Genomic DNA, 21,864 nt, shown 5'->3' on the forward strand with positions numbered 1-21,864 from the left:
ATGGTTGTTGGAGGTTTTGGTTTTGTGAGGTGTGTGCTTCTTGGCTATGATAGGAGGAGGGGAGGTTGGTGTTGAATGATCGTTGAGTGTTCTGGCTAAGGCGGCTTTGGTAGGGTGATGTGTTGGATGTGAAGAGATGTTGGGTCTCAGGTTGATGGTCAATTTGTTGGTGGTGGTATGTGGTATGCTCTTGGTATTGGGGTTGGGTGTATGACATGTTTTAGTTATATGTTTGTGTGTTGGTTGAATGGAACATTTGACATACAGGGGGTTATGTGTGTGAGCAAATTCTTTACTTTGAATAAGTTTTGAATGATAGTAAATTGTGTGATCATTGTCTAATTGTTGGTTGTGCATTATTTTACATGTTTCATTTGTGTTTTTAGCCTATACTATTGTTTCGTGTCTATACATAAAGATCCACATTGATACATTTCTTAAAAGAACTCATAAAAACTGTTTTGTGTCAGTATGTATCGATACATGTTCATTTGCATCGATACATAAATTTGTTTTAAATCACAAAACGTTTTTGCTTCAGTATGTATCGATACATACGAGCTTTGTATCGATACATGCTTAGTTAAAATGTTCTATGTATCGATACATACGAGATTTGCATCGATACATGCTTAGTTAAAATGTTCTATGTATCGATACATACGAGCTTTGTATCGATACATGCTTGTATTAATTCTCTAAAATTAATCAAAGCTACAGTATGTATCGATGCATAATCTTTTGTATCAATACATAATTCTGTTTTGTCTACTAACAGCTTCTGTCTTTCACATATAAGAAGTATTTTTACAGCTCAGTAAAAATAGCACGAATTCAGAAGTGAAAAACAGTTGAACACAAATCAAAGGAGTGTGTAGCAGCAATTGTTTTGAGCAGTTAGAAACCTGAAAGAGACTTCATCTTCTTCATCTTCTCAATCTCTTTTCTGCAAGAACATCAACACATAATCATTCTTGTTCTTTGGATTAAAGGATCAACGAGATAACGTTCAGTGGAACGATCAAGGATCTAGCTGAGGTGTTCAGTGGAACGATCGAGGATCTAGCTGAGTTGAAGGTTGAAGGGGGTTTCGAGGAAAAACCAAATGGGTTGTCCTTCAAGAACTGGAGTGTTCTTGAGGGTTTGTTAGTCACGTTTGCAGAACAGATTCAGCCGTAGCGTAGGGTTTGGAAATTGGGTAATTTCGCAAACAGGTCGTGGAACCGGTGAATTGTTTGCAATTTCTTGCAGGAAATTCTTGATCGAGCTCAGATCAAGTGGAGGTTTTATACAAGAAGAAGATCTTGGGATTTAGACTTCTGTCTTTGTATTGTAACCTTGTATCAACGAATTCGGCATTATTGATTATAACAGTTCTCAATTTCATTTGAAATTGAGAGGGAGACGTACCCACACGCGAGGACGACAGTGGGGAACTTCCTTACCAAATATCTGCGTATCATATTCTTTCCTTATCTCTTTTTACGTTTTCAACAGTTTTGTGATTTCAGTTGGTGTATTGTGGCTGTACTTTTCGTGATACAATAGTGGCAAGAAAACTTCTTTATCTAAACTCCACCATTGTTCATCATTGATCACATATACACCAAATGTTTGACAAAACTGTCAGCTGAGTTTTATTCATTGGAATTAGGATTTAGTGATAAGTGCATTTGATTTGATAATATTTTGGTGTTAATAATCTTTATCGTTCCTATTCAAATCCAGCAATAAATTCGCGTGTCCGGTTTTCTAGTAGCGGTTCTGAATAGACGGAAGTCGATTTGGGACTGTAATTTTCCGCTAAGTTTCAATAACTCTGATAAGAATTTTTAAATCCGTTTATTTTAAAAAGAGGTGATCTATTCACCCCCCCCTCTCGATCACTAGCCACACCGTCTAACAAGTGGTATCAGAGCACCGGTTCGCTGGTGTTTTGTGGCTGCCTGTAACGATATGGATTCTGAACCAAAGGGAGCGTATAATAGAGCACCGATTTTCAACGGTGAAAATTACGGCTACTGGAAAGACTGCATGCGAGTTCATATAAATTCTGTTGATAGGCTAGTATGGGCTGCCATTGAAAATGGTCATTTTCAAATTACTATGACAAATGCGGCTGGCGCCATAGTTCCTAAACCAGAAGGTGATTGGAATGAGAAAGATGAGAAAAAGTGGTCGAGTGATTGGAGAGCTCGAAATATGCTAATTTCAGCACTTGGTGTTGATGAGTATTATCGGGTATCCCATTGCACGTCAGCTAAAGAAATGTGGGATGCTTTAGAAGTTGCCCATGAGGGTACCACTGAAGTAAAACAGTCCTGCATTAGCACACTCAATCAAGAGTTTGAGCTCTTTCGCATGAAACAAGGAGAATCTATCTCCGACATGCAAAAGAGATTTACTCATCTCACTAATCGATTGAATGCACTTGGAAAACCTGTTTCCAATGAAATAGCTACTAATAAAATTCTGAGATGTCTTAGCAGGGAATGGCAACCTAAAGTAACAGCTATTAAGGAAGCCAACGATCTAACGACACTTACGATTACAACTCTGTTTGGAAAGATGGAAGAACGTCAGCAAGCATTAGAAAGTCTTGAAAAGTTTGAGAACAAAAGTAAGAAGGAAAAGGAGAAGAAGAGAGACAAAGAGGGAGAGAAGAAGCCAATAGCTCTTGTGGCCTCTAGCTCTAAGTCCCCACGAAAAGAGCAAAGTGACAATGATTCTAGTAGTGACAAAGATTCGGATGATGAGGAAATGGGACTTTTTGTAAGGAGATATAATAGATTCATTCGAAAGAATGGAGTCAAGCATTCCGACAAAAACCTCATGAAGTTTCGAAGACAATCTACAGATTCAAAACAGGAAGAGAATAAGAAGAGTAGAGGAAAAGGATCTTGTTTTAATTGTGGTAAATCTGGACATTATAAAACAGATTGTCCTATTAAGTATAAGGATCAAGGAAAAGCTCCACCAAAAGGGTACAACAAACAAAGAAGAGCTTACATTGCATGGGAAAGTGATAGTGATTCATCAAGCACACAAAGTTCAAGTGATAGTGATGAAACCGCAAATTTGTGCCTTATGGCTCACACCAAAAATCTGTCCTACCCCAAGAAGAAAATCAATGATAAAAAGGTAAAACAAGCCTATTATAATAATTTCTCTTCTATGTCTTTTTCTGAACTGAAAATAGCTTTTGAAAAACTGCATAATGAAGTTGTAGATGCTTTTAAAAGATTATCTTCCGATAAACAAATTTTTTCATTTCTGGAAGGTAAAGTATACAAAGCTGAAAAAGATTTAGAATGGTTAAAAGCTAGTATTGCAGAAAATTCAAATTTTTTTGACATTGATGGATGTAGTAAAGTTGGGTATTGTGAAGCTTGTCATATTTGGCAACAAGAGATAAACACTCTCAAGGTCAAATTGGAAAAAGCTTTACAACCTAAGGTTACTTATGCCGTTGACTCTATGTTGTTTAAGAAGTCATTAAATCCACCATATGCAAAATACTCTTTTATTCCAAAGGATTTAATGAATAAGAATAAACAAACACATCATCATGGTTTATGTCATTATTGTTGTCGTGCTGGCCATACCATTGAGAAATGCAAGTTTAGGAGATTTCTTGTTCCTAAAGGTATTTATCAATGGAAGCCAAAAGGCAACCATGTTAGCACTTACCCACTTGGACCCAATGAAAATTGGGTACCAACTTCTCTCTTTTGATATTGTAGGATGAGTGCTTTGCTTCCGTAGATAGGAGATGGTTTCTTGACAGCGGTTGCTCAAGGCACATGACCGGTGACATATCACTTTTTATAGACTTCAAAGCAAAGAAGAAGGGATATGTTACTTATGGAGACAATAACAAAGGAGCTATACTTGGCAAAGGTAGTGTAGGTAATCCCTCTATCATTACTATTTCTGATGTCCATTTAGTAGAGGGGCTTAAACACAATTTGTTAAGCCTAAGTCAATTGTGTGACAAGGGTTATAAAGTTTCTTTCACAAAAACTTGCTGCATAATTGAACATGCTGAACAGAACGTTGTGTTTAAGGGTGTAAGAGTAAACAATATCTATATGCCTGACCTTTTTGATGTATCTTTAACAAGTACTAAATGTCTAGTTACCTTGAATGATGATTCTTGGCTTTGACATAGACGGTTAGCGCATGTTAATTTCAATTTGCTTAATAAGGTTGTATCTAAGGATCTAGTAGTCGATCTTCCAAAAATAAAATTTTCAAATGACCACCTATGTGACGCGTGCCAAATGGGAAAACAAACGAGGGTCTCTTTTAAATCTAAAAATGTAATTTCAACTTCACGACCCCTTGAGCTTCTCCATATGGATCTCTTTGGACCGTCTAGGACAAAGAGCTTAGGTGGAAATTATTATGGTTTTGTAATCGTTGATAACTATTCTAGATTTACTTGGACTATATTCCTTCATAGCAAAGATGAAACTTTTTCTGCTTTTAAGAATTTTACAAATCTGTCCCAAAACAAAATGAATTCCAAAATAGTTACAATTCGTAGCGATCATGGTGGTGAATTTCAAAACTATCACTTTGATAAGTACTATGACAAGTATGGTATTGAGCATAACTTTTCAGCTCCTCAAACTCCACAACAAAATGGCGTTGTGGAGCGTAAAAATCGTGTTTTAGAGGAGTTGGCAAGTACAATGCTAAATGAGGGTGGATTACCAAAATATTTTTGGGCTAATGCAGTTAGCACAACTTGTTATGTTTTAAACAGGATCTTAATTCGTCCTATTTTAAATAAAACTCCTTATGAGCTTTTAAAAGGAAGAAAGCCAAACTTGTCACATCTTCACGTATTCGGTTGTAAGTGTTTTGTTTTGAATAATGGTAAGGAAAATATTGGGAAGTTTGATGCAAAAGCGGATGAAGGTATCTTTCTTGGATACTCACAATCAAGTAAATTATATAGAGTATATAATAAGCGTTTACTTACTGTTGAAGAATCTGTCCATGTTTCTTTTGATGAGTCTTATCCGAAAAGTGTCGAAAAAGGTATTTCTTTTGATGACGCAGGTGTATCTACAGAAGACATACTCAAGGAAGCTGTTACGGAAACTAATCAGTCAAGAAAAGTTGCCCATGAGAAGGAGGAAGATACTAGTCATGAAGAAGATGAGGAAGAAAGGACAGCTGAAGTGAATGACCTTCCACCAGCTTGGAAATCTTCAAAAGACCATCCTATTGACAACATCTTGGGAGATATTTCAAAGGGAGTAATGACTCGTTCTAAGATAAGTAATTTTTGTTCTCACTTCGCTTTTGTTTCACAAGTAGAACCTAAAAATGCCAAAGAGGCCTTGATTGATGAATGTTGGCTAATGGCCATGCAAGAAGAGCTTAATCAATTTAAAAGAAATGACGTTTGGGAACTTGTCCCTCGTCCGCGAGATCATCATATCATAGGTACTAAATGGGTTTTTAGAAATAAGCTTGATGAAAACGGAGTGATAACTAGGAACAAGGCACGTTTAGTAGCACAAGGGTATAACCAAGAGGAGGGCATAGACTATGAGGAAACTTATGCTCCAGTTGCTCGCCTTGAAGCTATACGTCTCTTGCTTGCCTATGCGTGTTCTAATAATTTTAAGCTTTACCAAATGGACGTAAAGAGTGCGTTTCTAAATGGTGTCATAAATGAAGAGGTATATGTCTCACAACCTCCTGGTTTTGAGAATGCTGAAAATCCAGATTATGTTTACAAATTAAAACGAGCTTTGTATGGTCTTAAACAAGCCCCTCGGGTTTGGTATGAAAGGCTTAGCAAATTTCTAATTGATCATGGATATTCAAGAGGTAAAGTGGATAATACTCTCTTTATTAAACACAAGGGAAAGCACATTCTTTTAGTTCAAGTTTATGTAGACGATATAATTTTTGGTTCAACTAACACACACTTGGTCGAAGAATATTCTAAGGTTATGCAGGGTGAATTTGAGATGAGTCTTATGGGGGAGCTGAATTACTTCCTAGGCCTTCAGATAAAGCAACTTGATGAGGGTACATCAGTATGTCAAACAAAGTACTGCAAAGAACTACTCAAGCGCTTTGGAATGAACGACTCAAAATCAATTGACACCCCTATGCCTACCAACGGAAATCTAGATAAAGATGAGCATGGTAAGAGTGTAGATGTCAAAAAGTTTAGAGGTATGATTGGGTCTCTTCTGTATCTTTCTACTTCTAGACCTGACATCATGTTTAGTGTTTGTATGTGTGCACGATATCAATCAAATCCTAAGGAATCACACCTGAAAGTTGTTAAGCGTATATTTAGATATCTTCATGGAACATCTAAATATGGGCTTTGGTATTCCGAAGGAAGTGATTGTAGCTTAGTAGGTTACTCTGATTCTGATTTTGCTGGCTGCAAATCAGATAGGAAAAGCACGAGTGGTACATGTCACTTGTTTTCAAACTCCTTGGTAAGTTGGCATAGCAAAAATCAGGTATCTGTGGCTTTGTCAACTGCAGAGGCTGAGTACGTTGCAGCCGGTAGTTGTTGCGCTCAGATTTTGTGGCTAAAGCAACAACTACAAGACTTTAACATTCAACTCAAACGTATTCCAATAAAATGTGACAACACTAGTGCCATAAACGTTACTAAAAATCCTATTTTACACTCACGCACTAAACACATAGAGATTAGACATCACTTTCTTCGCGATCATGTTGACAAAGAAGACGTTGTATTTGAGCATGTTGATACTAAAAACCAGCTTGCTGACATTTTCACTAAACCTTTGGCAACGGAACCGTTCTTCAACATTCGTCGTGAATTAGGGATCTTAGATCTCTCTCCATTGTTGTCTTAAGCATGTTTGTTCTTATTTATATTATGCCTCACCTTGGTTGATGAGATTTGTTTTAGATTTCATTTATACCTCACAAGGTTACATCAACAGAGGTAATATCACTCCTTTCTATATCTCTTTTAGAACTATGTGATTGTGTATGTTAGAACAAAATTCCTTATTTTCGTTTATGTGAATTTCTTTGCATATATTGTTTGAACATTAGTATCTGACTTGTGAATTATACTTGGGCATCATTATCATGACATACTTCATAATGCATAACCATAATGCATAAAAATTAATTAAAATTTGGTTTGGCATCAGTATGTATCGATTCAAAGATGTATGTATCGATTCATGTCTTCTTCATTTCACATTTGTCAAAATTGGTTCAGTATGTATCGATCCATTCGTCGTTTGTATCGATACATAAACCTTTTTAAAAACAAAAAACTCGTGACATGGATCGATCCATTCCCATATGCATCGACACATACTGATTGTTTTTGGATTAAATGCATTTTATTTCACTCATGGATCGACACATCAGCAATTCTTATCACATTTTTTCACAAACTTGGTATCAACAGTTCCCCTACCTCTCAAAACCTGCGGCTAACCCTAATCTCCTTCATCATCATTATCTCCAAAACCCTAAATCCATCTCACTTTTCCTCAATTTTTCATCACCATGCCTCCAAGAATCATTCCGGCTAGAGCAAGGGGAAAAGGAAAAGGAAAGGAACCGGTTGGCACTTCTCAGCAGTTACCAGAAATTCCTCCTAATGCCTTAGATTTGCTTCATCCTGCAATTGCTACTGAGTTTGAGGATTCTTTCAAGACAAGGTTAGTTATGAAACCCCATGTCTTCGATAAAAATGATGCTATTCATCTGCATCTCAATGATGTGGTTGAACTCCTTAATGCACAAAAACTTGGTTCATTTTTTACTACAAAGGATGATTACCATGAGGATTTTATCCGTGCATTTTATGTTGGCTTACAATATGGTAAAGGATATATGTTTAAGTGTTCTATTGGTGTCAGAACCTATACTTTTGAGGCTGGTGATTGGGAAACAGTATTTCAAATTCCGCTTCCGTCGCATAATTTCAAGACTTGGTATGACTTGAATTTTGATATTGACTTTAACCTGAAGGAGTTTACTCTATCTATCTTGAAATTGGACAGACCGCTGGGTGAGGATGAACAGGTTACGTCTGGTATGATTAAGAAAATTCCTCGTATACTTCATTGGATTATCTCGCACATTCTGCGTCCAGCAAACAGTGGACATTTTAGGATAGACAGGGCAGGCATTCATCTCTTGTATATTCTTCAAAATAAGATTCCCTTGAATTGGGCAAATTACTTTGTGAAGCGTCTCTTTTTCGTGCGTAACAGTGCCAAGAATGTTGCTCTCGGTTATGTGTCTCAAATCATGAAAATTCTTACCTTCTGGAATGTTGCAATCCCTTTAGTTCCTCTCATATCTCCATCTGCTGCTCAAGAGTTTGACTCTTCCACTTTATCTCATATGGGATATCGGTGGGACAAGGAACGTCAATGTTTCTATTTCTTTGAAAGGAAATCCAAAACAAGGATCTTAATTTTGATGTGCCTTCTGAACAAATTCATGTAGTTGAAGACCAACCTGATGAAGAAATGCATGATGTGAACGAAGCAGATGTGCCTGCAGCTGATGACAATGTTGGTTGGGGTGATTGGGTGCCACAAAGGTGGTCTCCAACCAACTATGTACCTGAACCAACGGTTCCTCCGTTCTCCGGCGGTGCTTCATCTTCAACACCTACTGCGCACCTAACTCAAATGCTTCAACAAATGGAGCTTGCCAACCAAGAACGCCATGAAGAGGCACGGTCTTGGCATGTACAACAAAGTGAGTGGCATAAGGAGCATCGTGAGTGGCATGACGATCATACACGGATGTACCACAACCAACACTCTTGGCACACGAACTTGGTTAAGTGGCACCAAGTCTTCTACAATGAAATGTCTGGTTTTATGGACGACTGTCGTGCCAATCCCGGTATTATGGACAGATTCAGAAGTGTTGAAGTTCAGGACCAGTTCAGGCACTACACCTTCATGGGCCACAATCCAGATGCAATGCCTCCTCCTCCGCCTCCGCCAAGCTTCAGAGATCCTGATAGAGATGACGAGGAGTCCTGTGGTGGCTATAATCCACATTAAACCATCATCATTTCATTTCACTGCATTTCATTGCATGTTGCTTGAGTTTTTTTTTCAGATTAGTTGCACCTTATATGTCTTGGCTTATGTAAATTTTAAATACTTTCTACAAGTTAAATGCTTATTTCCTTCTGCTTACTTCTGGTGTTTTTGCCCTTATTTGTCATTCTTTTTGAGTGATTCTTTACTTTTAAGCTTCCTTCTGTGTGATTGTTAGCTTCTTTATCATTTTTGTTGTGTCCTGCTACAACATGTTGCCTTGATAAAACTGTTTTTTTCTTCTTTTTAGTGTTGACAAAGGGGGAGAAATGCAGATTTTGACAGATATGCACAAACTCAGGGGGAGTATCACACATCTTGCTAAAAATTTGCCATCATAAAAAAGGGGGAGTTTGTGAGCAAATTCTTTACTTTGAATAAGTTTTGAATGATAGCAAATTGTGTGATCATTGTCTAATTGTTGGTTGTGCATTATTTTACATGTTTCATTTGTGTTTTTAGCCTATACTATTGTTTCGTGTCTATACATAAAGATCCACATTGATACATTTCTTAAAAGAACTCATAAAAACTGTTTTGTGTCAGTATGTATCGATACATGTTCATCTGCATCGATACATAAATTTGTTTTAAATCACAAAACGTTTTTGCTTCAGTATGTATCGATACATACGAGCTTTGTATCGATACATGCTTAGTTAAAATGTTCTATGTATCGATACATACGAGCTTTGCATCGATACATGCTTACTTAAAATGTTCTATGTATCGATACATACGAGCTTTGTATCGATACATGCTTGTATTAATTCTCTAAAATTAATCAAAGCTACAGTATGTATCGATGCATAATCTTTTGTATCAATACATAATTCTGTTTTGTCTACTAACAACTTATGTCTTTCACATATAAGAAGTATCTTTACAGCTCAGTAAAAATAGCACGAATTCAGAAGTGAAAAACAGTTGAACACAAATCAAAGGAGTGTGTAGCAGCAATTGTTTTGAGCAGTTAGAAACCTGAAAGAGACTTCATCTTCTTCATCTTCTCAATCTCTTTTCTTCAAGAATATTAACACATAATCATTCTTGTTCTTTGGATTAAAGGATCAACGAGATAACGTTCAGTGGAACGATCAAGGATCTAGCTGAGGTGTTCAGTGGAACGATCGAGGATCTAGCTGAGTTGAAGGTTGAAGGGGGTTTCGAGGAAAAACAAAATGTTTTTCCTTCAAGAACTGGAGTGCTCTTGAGGGTTTGTTAGTCACGTTTGCAGAACAAATTCAGTCGTAGCGTAGGGTTTGGAAATTGGGTAATTTCGCAAACAGGTCGTGGAATCGGTGAATTGTTTGCAATTTCTTGCAGGAAATTCTTGATCGAGCTCAGATCAAGTTGAGGTTTTATACAAGAAGAAGATCTTGGGATTTAGACTTCTGTCTTTGTATTGTAACCTTGTATCAACGAATTCGACATTATTGATTATAACAGTTCTCGATTTCATTTGAAATTGAGAGGGAGACGTACCCACACGCGAGGACGACAGTGGGGAACTTCCTTACCAAATCTCTGCGTATCGTATTCTTTCCTTATCTCTCTTTACGTTTTCAACAGTTTTGTGATTTCAGTTGGTGTATTGTGGCTGTACTTTTCGTGATACAATAGTGGCAAGAAAACTTCTTTATCTAAACTCCACCATTGTTCATCATTGATCACATATACACCAAATGTTTGACAAAACTGTCAGCTGAGTTTTATTCATTGGAATTAGGATTTAGTGATAAGTGCATTTGATTTGATAATATTCTGGTGTTAATAATCTCTATCGTTCCTATTCAAATCCAGCAATAAATTCGCGTGTCCGGTTTTCTAGTAGCGGTTCAGAATAGACGGAAGTCGATTCGGGACTGTAATTTTCCGCTAAGTTTCAATAACTCTGATAAGAATTTTTAAATCCGTTTATTTTAAAAAGAGGTGATCTATTCACCCCCCCCCCCTCTCGATCACTAGCCACACCGTCTAACAATGTGTATCCGGTCTGACAATATTTTTGGAGGTTTGATATTGAGGTGTCTGGTGTGTAAGTTTGGTGGCGTGGGTCGTACAGGTACATATCCTCGGTGATGAATTGAAAACCAACCGATCTATACCAAGTCATATAAGTACGACTTGATTTTTCTTCATTTGGCATGACAGCGTCAGTTAAGACATGGTCATGGCGGTGCTTCCATTTGCGAAACTCCGATCTTGCAAAACTTTGCCATGGATTGAATTTCCATTGGTCATTAACTTTGCGCATATGTCATTCTCCTAGGCTTGTTGGGGGATCTGGGATGTTTTGGGGCATACCGAACTGCAACTTCACACGATCATTGTTGTGCATCTCCATAGTTGTGAATCGTATTATCGGTGTGCATGCAGTCCATACGGCCGCGTCTTCAGTGTTGACCTCATGGTCATGATCCAAATTAAGGTATGGATGCCAACTGAACTGAAATGTGAAAGAAAATAGGATTATAATCTAGGTAGAAGAAGTTAACAAATTGTAACGAATTAATGAGGTTATTATCCTTACGTTTGTCGGTCGAAGGTGATCCAACAGATTGTGATACTGAGTAATACAATGTCTAGGACATCTGTTATAACTCATACCACGTGCACACCATCTACACCAAAAAGGTAAAAATATTAGTTAGAGATAATAATCTTTAAAGAAGTAAGTAAATATATAACAATTTAAACAACTTACTTTTGGCAACTTAAACAACAAAGATTGTTGAACATGTATTCGGCAACTGGGAGGATTCTTACAAAGAATTGTCACGGTTTTTATGGGCACTAAAAACATATGTCCCATGAACTGTGGCAATTATGGAGACGTTGCCAGCAATGATGCCAGACGAAACCTGTGTTACAGGTAATAGAATCTTTCACCGTCTCTTTTGGGTGTTTGACCCGTGCATCAAAGGTTTCGCATTCTGCAAACCTATTATTCAAATTGATGGCACTTGGTTATACGGAAAATACAAGGGTACTTTGCTTATGGCGGTTGCATAAGACGACAACAACAATGTCTTTCCCATTGCCTTGGCTCTAGTTGAAGATGAAACGGCTGGTGGATGGGGTTTCTTTCTTCGACATCTCATAATGCATGTGGTTCCACAAGTCAATCTCTGTTTGATTTTTGATAGACATGTTGCCATTGAGAGGGCCTATAACAACCATGACAACGGATGACATGATCCTCCTTCTACTCATGTCTATTGCATTAGACATATTGCATAAAACTTCATGCGTGCAATAAAAGATAAGAATCTTCGCAAGAAGGTGGTGAATGTTGGGTATGCTCTAATTCATCCGCCATTTCAATATTATCGTGATGAAATTAGACTGTCTAATGAAGACGCAGGAAGATGGCTAAATAACATACCAGTAGAGCAGTGGACAAGGGAATTTGACGGAGGTTGTCGATGGCGCCACATGACAATAAACCTTGTGGAATGCATGAACGGGATATTCAAAGGAATTAGAATCTGCCAATAACCGCCTTGGTATGATCGATCTATTATAGGTTGGCTTCTACGTTCGCAACTAGAGGTGAAAGATGGAGTGTGGTGTTAATGTCTGGGCAAGTATTCAGCGAGTGTTGCATGAAAGTCATGAAAGAGGAGAGCATCAAAGCTAGCACACACGATGTAACAGTCTTTGATTGTCATATGCAAACTTTCAACATCCAGGAAACAATGGACCACAACGAGGGGAGACCAAATTTAGCCTATGTTGTTAGACTAAACAAAAGTTGATGCGACTGTGGAAAATTCCAGACCTTCCGCATTCCTTGCTCTCATGTCATTACAGCATGCGCATATACTCGTCAAGACGCTTACAACCATTTATCTGATGTGTACAAGGCCGTCACCGTCATGAATGTATATAATAAAAGCTTCTCGGTACTACCAATGGAGGAATATTGGTCTCCATATGAAGGTGATATAGTTTAGCACAATGACGAGATGCGTAGAAAGAAAAAAGAAGGCCAAACATCACACGTATTAGGACAAAAATGGATTTGACAGATAAAATGATGAGATTATGTAGTATCTGTCGTCAACGAGGACACAACAAGAACAATTGTCCCAATCGAGGAGCATCATCTGGGTCATAAGCTTTTTGTAACATTGTATTTCTGTAACCTCTAATCATTATATATCATAAAGTTTTTGTTATAACGAGGTTCACAACAAACATCAGTACAAAATAAGCTAACTAGAAACAATAATATTTCTAACTGATTACAATAATCAAATTGATGTCATCTCGACCAAACATCATTTCCCTAGCATCCTTATCAATCTTCATTCGCACCCAACCAAAGATACTGTTGAGTTTCTCAATACTTCTAATTTTCCCCACTTCTGGTATTTTCCCATCTAACCAACGAACCAACTCCCTCTTCAGTTGCTCGAACGTAGTGATGTTCCAGAAAAGCATCAGCATTTGGGGTTTGTCTCTCGCATAAATCATTTTTTCGTATCGGCGACGAACACCAAACATGATTGCCAAATGATTAAATGAGATGTGGAACAATTACTCACACAACACATCTATTTATAAGAAAAAAATTGTATTTTACACTGAGGTGTCAATCCAATTGGCATTTCCTTTGTAAAAATACACATGGGCACCAATTGGATTGGCTAGGGCATCACATGCCCTAGTCAATCCAATTGACGCCTCCATTCAATTTTTAAGAGGAGTCGCCAATTGAATTGGCGTCTCCTCCTAAAAGTGCGGTAGTTTGAGTTCTTTTTGAAACCAAAAGTATTTTGGGAATTTTCATAAAATTTTAGATTATTTTTGTAAAAAATTCGAAATATAGCACAAATAAAGCATGTATTATTATTTAATTTGCAACCACAAACTAATTTTTTAAAAAAAGATTATGAATTTGATTTTTCTAAATTTTTTCATTGCTGGTAAGATTTTAGTGATTTCAAATTAAAATTTGTCAATTTTTTTAAATAAACCAATAAAATTTGTTTGTTGATCTTTTATATTATTAATAAATAATCACCTATATTTTTGATTTTTTTTAAGGACCAAATGATAAATTTGGTGCTTATTAATTTATTTATAGGGGAGAAAACATCTGTTACCACATTTTATTAGATTAGATTTATCTTTATTAAAAGGCAAAACCGTCATTGACTATCTACAACTGTGGAAAAACCGATAGCCATTTAGATAACCTCTGTTATCGTCGTTCATTCACGCCTCACTCCACCAATGGCTTCTTCTCTCCACCAAAACCCCACCTTCCTTAAACCCCACCACCACCCTCAATCCCCAAAACCCACCACCACCACACGCCGGAGCTACATCCCGGTACAGTGCGGAGGACCGCGTTCCCAGCGTGGACCACTAGTAAAAGGCCGTTTCCTAAGCATCGAAGCAATCCAAGCCATCCAAACCCTAAAACGCGTCCAACGAACCAACCCACCGAACCAAACTCAACTCCTAACCAACACGCTAACCCGCTTAATCAAATCCGACTTAGTCGCAACGTTAAAGGAGCTTCTACGCCAACAACAATGCACGCTCGCACTCCGTGTCTTCTCTGCCGTTAGATCTGAATACGGAGCAAATCTTTCTCTCTACGCGGAAATCGTGCAGGCACTCGGCAATTCCGGTATGTCGGAAGATGTGGACCGTTTGATTAACGAGATTGAGGATGAAGGTGGGATTAGAGTTGATGAGGATCAGAGGAAAGGGCTTTTGTATTTGATTAAAAGTGTTATCGGAGCAAAGAGAAGAGATTCGATGATTAGGGTTTATGAGATGATGAAGAGAAGTGGGTGGGGTTCTGATGTTGAACCTGATGAGTATATTGTTAAGGTTTTGATTAATGGGTTTAAGGGTTTTGGAGATGAAGAACTTGCCCAACAGATTCAAAATGAGTATGATAGGTTTTGTAAGAACAAATTTGACTCATTTGGGGTGTAGTAAAATTGTTGTGGTGATAATTTTTTTTGTTTATGTTGGGATTATTCTAGAACTAGAGCAACACATTTAACCGATAGTGTTTATGTAATATGTAATGTAGAAATGAGAAAATATATGAACACAAATTGAATTGTTGTATAAGATGTTTAAAATTAGAAATGAGAGAGAATACTAGGAAGTGGGTTTTAGATAACAGCTGTGTTATAATGTGTTTTATGCTGCTGGTGTTGTTCTGATAATGGTTAATAACATTTGAAGTTAAGTTAGTGATTGGGTAACCTAATCTCTGATTTCAAATCAACAACCGAAGTTGCTGTGTGTAACAGGGTGAATGTGAATCTCTTACTGCTGATGATCCAAAAACGTCTTAGGCATTTTATACGACCTTTATATAGGTAGTGCTAGAGAAGTAATTTCGAGTATATGTTGGGCTTAACTTGTCCCTTTGAGCTTGATCTTCGGTATTTTTCTCTCCTTTTTGTCCTGGCTCAAAGAGAACCAAAACCTTTGGTTTTGTCATCTTCACTCAATATAATTGTTGTCACAAACACAAGATGACAATTTGCTCAATAAGCGTAGTGCAGCCGTGACTATTTTTGTTGAGGTATGATTTTTGTGTTGGTCAGGTTATTTTAGGGTATTTCCTTCTCTACTTCTGATATTTTTCCTGATGTAACATGGCAACCCATAGGGTTTCCCTTAGGGATTCTAAGTAGGGGGTGGAGTTAAACTGGATTCTTTCCATACGCCTAGATGTGATAATTGCAGTGTGGGAAATGACCACTCTAATGATTCATTTTCTTTTCCTGTGATTGATCTTACGCCTTGGACATTTGAGTTTTTCCATTCCCATGTATGATATTACCTTTCAACACGATGACCTCCAATTGTCTTTCATCGCCTTTTAACGTCATTTATTATCAAGTTTATATTTGGCTCCATCGATGATCTTTCTTACATATTGGAACCATCTTCAAACCTTTCACTATTTGGGTGTCCATCTTAAGCTAAAGCCTTGTGCTTTAGTGTTATGTGACATGTTCAATATCCAATGGGAGTTTTTGGGACATACATATGACCAAGTTATCTTTCTACTAATTTTTTCTATCTTTAAACTCTTAATGCGTCATACAAATGATTTTTGTTGTCGTTTTGTAATTCTCTCTCTTTTAATCAAAGCTTCCCATGAGTTAATGTGCATCATTATTAAGTCTTATAAAGTGTGTTTTAATTAATGTTAGTTGAAAGATCATTTCAATGTGAGTGAGGAAGAGCTATGTTTTGACCCTAAAAAACAAAAAGACGAGGATAATGAATCTTTTCGAATGATTAAGAGTTATGCAGATTATGAGTAAGCGGACCCCTTCATGTCTCATATTTTCCATGACTCGTTTCTTTATCGTGAAAGGTGATACTTTGGTTATATGAGGCATGTATTAGAGTTTATTTTGCAACGTTGGCATTTCTTGTTTCATTATTATTTTTTACTTTGTTGCTTTGCAGTTGACATAACGGGTGGAAATATTCTCAAAATGATCATGGATTGCAAGGTTGGTTCTTCGAGCTCTGGTCTAGTGACAATACAATCCACTTTGTCCCTGATTCTCAAAAGAGGGAGCATGTTAAATTGTAACAAAGGAGGAAAGAGTTACTCGTCTTATAAATGGGCTAAATCTAGAGTAATCTTCTCCGATAAAGACCACCTTGATGTGGTTCTCTCTAATGTGAAAGTGATTTTCGATTTCTACCTTTATTTGTAGCTTTTTTTCCATCAGAACAGTCGAAGATTTGAGTGTTGGTTTCAGAAGTTAATGCCATCTTGGTGGCTGACTGGTGTCCCATGGATCATGAAATCGCACTTGCATGGTGTACTTATTATATTGTCAAGTTAATGGCTTTATCTTGTTATTCCCTTGCATCAGATGCTACTTAATCAGCAAATGAATAGCAATTTACCAACGAGTTAGAGCAAGATAAGCTAAAGGCTCAAAGATTCATTGAGAGTCGCTTACGAGTTCAATATAGGTTAGAAGAAACTCATAATTGATTGAAATAATATGATGCATATCTCTATCGCTCTCGAGAAAAATTAGAACTGATAGTCAATAATCACCCAACGAAAGAAAGAAAACTTAGGGATCATATCCAATTTCTGGATGAAAAGAAAAATAAGGTCAAGGTCATGTTGTCCATTAATGCTGAGCATAAGAAAATAATGGAGGCTTAATTGTTGAATTCATAAAATTGGGCTTCTTTCCTTAAATCTGAAAATGCACTTCTAAAGAAACAGTCTGGTCGAGTCATATTTGAAGAAACTAAAAGCAAAGTTACTTTTTAGTTTCAAAGAACACATAATTGTAGAGAATTCATAAAAAAACTCGTCTTTGAGATGAAAAGATAATATTTGAATTGAGTTCCAAGGTATCAGCTTGACCATTTATATTCTGAGTATGAGACAAAGATTACTATTGTTCGCGTTTAGAGTTTTGAAAATGTCATTGCTCAAGTTTGGGTGTTGAATCCCGACGTAACTTTAGAGATTGTTGGTCTAAAAGGTTGTAAAATAGTAATAAAAGGTAGGATTGAGTGAGCATATTGTAACTTTCTTTCTGGTTGCATTTGAGGCTTGTGTGTAAAATACCTTGGATTGTAATATGAATATGAATTTGGATGTATCTTCTTTCTCTGGATTCTTTACTTTGTGAATCTTTGTGATATGCCCTATAATCCTTTGTGATTTACTATTTTGTTGGGGGAATAAATTTTTCGACCTTAGGTGAATGGTGGATTGCTCATAAGCAACAGTTATTCCCCCTACGGCAAGCCTAAGAGTGAGGTCCTCATTCCATTTTAATTGAATTTGTTGGAGTAGGCCCTAATAGCCAATTGGTATTGGTTGAATATGATTTTGTATGATGATCTTGATATATATTGTTTGTTAATATATATACTTATTAGACATTATATTTATTATGTTACTTGTTTGTGACATAATAAAGTCCTTAAAATAATTAGTATGTTTAATGATACATTCAGTGTGACTCAACTGTGAAACCTCATTAAACATAAATACGTTAATCTTAAAGTATTCCTAGTCAAGCTTTACTATCAAATAGGACAACAGTAATGCATATAGACTATTACGTGAGTAGAATGATGACTGTATCTCAAGGGTCATAGATATGAGATATCAATTCTTCACATAGGTATAAAAATTATAAGTAATATTTATACTGGATTAACCCATCCTGAGAATACTACATATTATGTTATGTAAGTGTCATAAGTTATTCTCATTGTGATAGTGGTGTATATCACCCTTCGACCTAGAACCATTATGGACCCTAGATGTCGAGTTGAATACTTTCTTGTCAACCAAACGTTGTTCGTAACATGATGACCATAAAAATTGTTGATGGATACTCTCTAAATCAAGCTGACGGACATGAATGACCTAGGTGAGATTTTTCTCTTCTACACATACGGGAGTAATATCTATGGGCTCCTTGATCGAGTATAATTGTAAAATACATGGTCGTGCTCAAGTATACTCGGGGATTCGGGAATAAAATATTGAACTATACAATGGTGACACATTCTATGCCTCGTGTTTAATAAAGATATAAGGGGAAAATGATAATTGTACACATGATCATTATTATAGAAATATTATTTTATATCACATGACATTCTCGTCACTTGGGTAACATCGATGTGTTGCTAGATACCGCTCATTAATTATGATATTAACTATGTTATTTATTATTATTGTCAACATTATGAGAACCTACATAGTCACACAAGTAGAGTATTTATAGTGGAATTGATAATTAAATTAAATAAGATTTTATTTAATTATGTATTAATAGTATTTAAAGTATTTAATATATATATATATATATATATATATATATATATATATATATATAAATTATAAATAAATATATATATATATATATATATATATATATATATATATATTATATATATATATATATATATATATATATATAAATATATAAATAAATAAATAAAAAATAAATATATATATATATATATATATATATATATATATATAATTTATTTAATTAGAATGATTTAATTGAGTAAATTAAATATGATTTAATTTAATTATTTAATTTAATTAAATAAAAATTAGATTGAGGTTAATTTTTTAGAAAAGTCTAAAATAAGAGCATTAAGGTTTTAAAAGCTATCTATAAATAGAAAAATTATTTCTCCTCTAATCCTAGTTTTAATTGTTTGTCATTCTCTGAAAATGGCTAGCACCACCTTTCACTTTACGTTCGCGTGGACTTCCTAGAGCCGATAGTATTTTCCATGTTCGTAATCAAAGTCAAAACACGCTTCAAGATATATTTCGATAATCCTAATTATATTTGGTTTGTGATTAATGATTTAATCAATATCTATTCATTGGGATGGTTTCATTAAGAGGGTATGATTTTTGTGATGTATCGGGGAGTATGAGGTCCCATAGCGTGTTGAGAATAATTAATGTAGAAAAAGTTCTGGTGATTTCTATAACACCCTGACTTTTAATCAAATATTTTATTTAATTATTGACATGATTTATTTATTATATTTGAATTTTTGTGCGTAAGAGTATTTTGGTAATTTAATAATTATTGGGGTTATAGGTTTGAAGAGTACAAAATAAAAATAGAGTTTATTGGAATTATTAAAAATAATTGGATAAATTTAATTATTTTGTAATAAGTTAGAGAATAGAAAATTGAGGAATTTTGATTAAATATTTATTTAAATTAAATATTTATTTAATTAAAATAATAATATATGAAAAATTGAGAGTAGAGGGAAAAATTATAAATTTAATAAAATTGAAGAATTAAGGTGTAATAATAGAGTGTTAAGGGGAAAGTTGAGAATTGGAAAAGCCTTCTCAGGTTATTTAAATAGAAAAGTTAAGAGATTTGAAAAAAGTTTTGATGATATGTATAATTGAGAATTAAAAGAAAAAAGGCAACAAAAGAATTGGAAAAGAGAGTATGAAATCATAATCAAGAGTTTGAAAACTTCAATTTCGAGATAAGGGGGGAAATTGTCTTATTGATGGGTGATTTGAACCGCCAGGATGGTGAGAGATCCTTATCCTCCTATCAACGTCTTGGGGGTAATAGTTTTTCTCTAAAATGTATGATCCGTGTAATATTGGTCAAATAAGGTTTGGGAAAACCTTATAGGCATTATCGATGAAATTTATGTTCGTATGATTGCTCTGAGACCGTAAAAGATGAGTTGAGATAAATTTCCTAGGGTCACTATTGTGCTATTGTTTGTAAGTCACACTGTTGTGGTTGATTGTTGTGGTTTATTGTGGTGTTCTATATAAATTTTATGCCTTGTTGTTTATTCACATTTTTTAGACTTGGAATTTTGCCCCAATGATTCGATCGACTCTTTTTGAGTCATTGGTTTCCCAAATATTTTGTCTGAAGAAATGCTTTTTGTTTCCCTATTTGTTTAGCATTTGGGGGAGATTGCGACTCAAATAAGAGAATTTTAAATATGTTCAATAGGGAGATAAACGCAAGAAAAATCACAGGTAGACATAGAAGGGAACTGGTCGCCTTATTTCAGACATAACTTTAGTTTCATAAGTTCTTTTGAGGTGCCATCAGTTGTTTAGAAAACTAACACGATAATATTTATTTGAAGTAGAGAAATTGAGTCTAAGTGCTCTACATCAGTAGCAGTTTGCTGGTTTTTATAACAGATACATAGTCAATTTCAGTCATGCATTGGTCATCATGTTTCACGTGAAACTTTAGTTTCATAAGTCTTTTGGGAGTGCCGTCAATTGCGTTAGAAAGAGGATTCAATGATATTTCTAACTGAGTATTTTCCTAATTTTATCACGATTATATAAAATTTCGTGCTATTTTTAAGTCAAACACTCTATTTTAGAGTTTATGCAGAAATGTCACGATATGGTTGAACTAAAGCGAATAGAACTTGAGTTTCGTAACTCTTCTTAAGGTACGGTTAAGTGAATTTGAAAGAGAGTTTAAAGAAATTTCAAAATACAGAGTTTAATAAGTTTACATATGTATATAATATTTGATGCTATTTTTAAGTGAGACAATTTTATAGTTAAATCAACAATTTTGAGCAATTTTGAGTGTGGTGACCTTTTGTTAACTTTTTGATGAGTTTAAGAATCATATTTTATTTGGTTAGAGTTGTTATAGAGATGTCATAATTGTTTTTGAGTTGTATAGAGTTGGAGATAAGAATATATGATATACTAGAGTTGAGTTTGAAGCCCTGTTGACAATATAAAGTTTACCTTTTGGGTAACATTTTTATTGTCAGAAGTAGTTAAGTCAAAAGAGTTAAAATTGAGTTAATTTGTTAGTTCTTAGAGTTAGTAGAGTTATCACTTATGAATAGTTGTCCTTAGACTACTTTTGAATACTTTACAGTACTGTTGGATACTCTAGAGTCAATTAGAGAGTTGATAGACATTGAGCTGTTTTCGAGCTTTTTGAGGACTTTATTGAGTTAAAATTAACATAATAGATTTTTGAGCATGTATGAGTATTTTGATGAGTTAGAGTTTTGAGTAATAAGATAACTTTACTTTTTTTGGTGAAAAATAAATAAATTCTAAACTATAATTTTTCTTGAGTATAGTAATCTGAAAGGATTACAGTGACGATCTTAATTGTCGATTTTTGATGATTTGTAATTCAAAAAGATTACAGTGACGATCTTAATTGGCAATTTTTGATGATTAGTAATCCGAAAGGATTAT

The 21,864-nt window shown here is 35.3% G+C and overlaps 1 protein-coding gene across 1 annotated transcript; it reads left to right on the plus strand.

The window, feature by feature from the left end:
- Positions 1-14,231: 14,231 nt before the first annotated feature.
- LOC127076506 (protein THYLAKOID ASSEMBLY 8, chloroplastic) lies at positions 14,232-15,258 on the plus strand. The gene has a single exon (XM_051018173.1). The coding sequence runs from the start codon at positions 14,349-14,351 to the stop codon at positions 15,063-15,065; it is 717 nt and encodes a 238-aa protein (XP_050874130.1). The 5' UTR covers positions 14,232-14,348; the 3' UTR covers positions 15,066-15,258.
- Positions 15,259-21,864: the final 6,606 nt, after the last annotated feature.

Source organism: Lathyrus oleraceus, chromosome 4 (assembly GCF_024323335.1).
Source record: "Lathyrus oleraceus cultivar Zhongwan6 chromosome 4, CAAS_Psat_ZW6_1.0, whole genome shotgun sequence".
Classification (NCBI taxonomy): domain Eukaryota; kingdom Viridiplantae; phylum Streptophyta; class Magnoliopsida; order Fabales; family Fabaceae; genus Lathyrus; species Lathyrus oleraceus.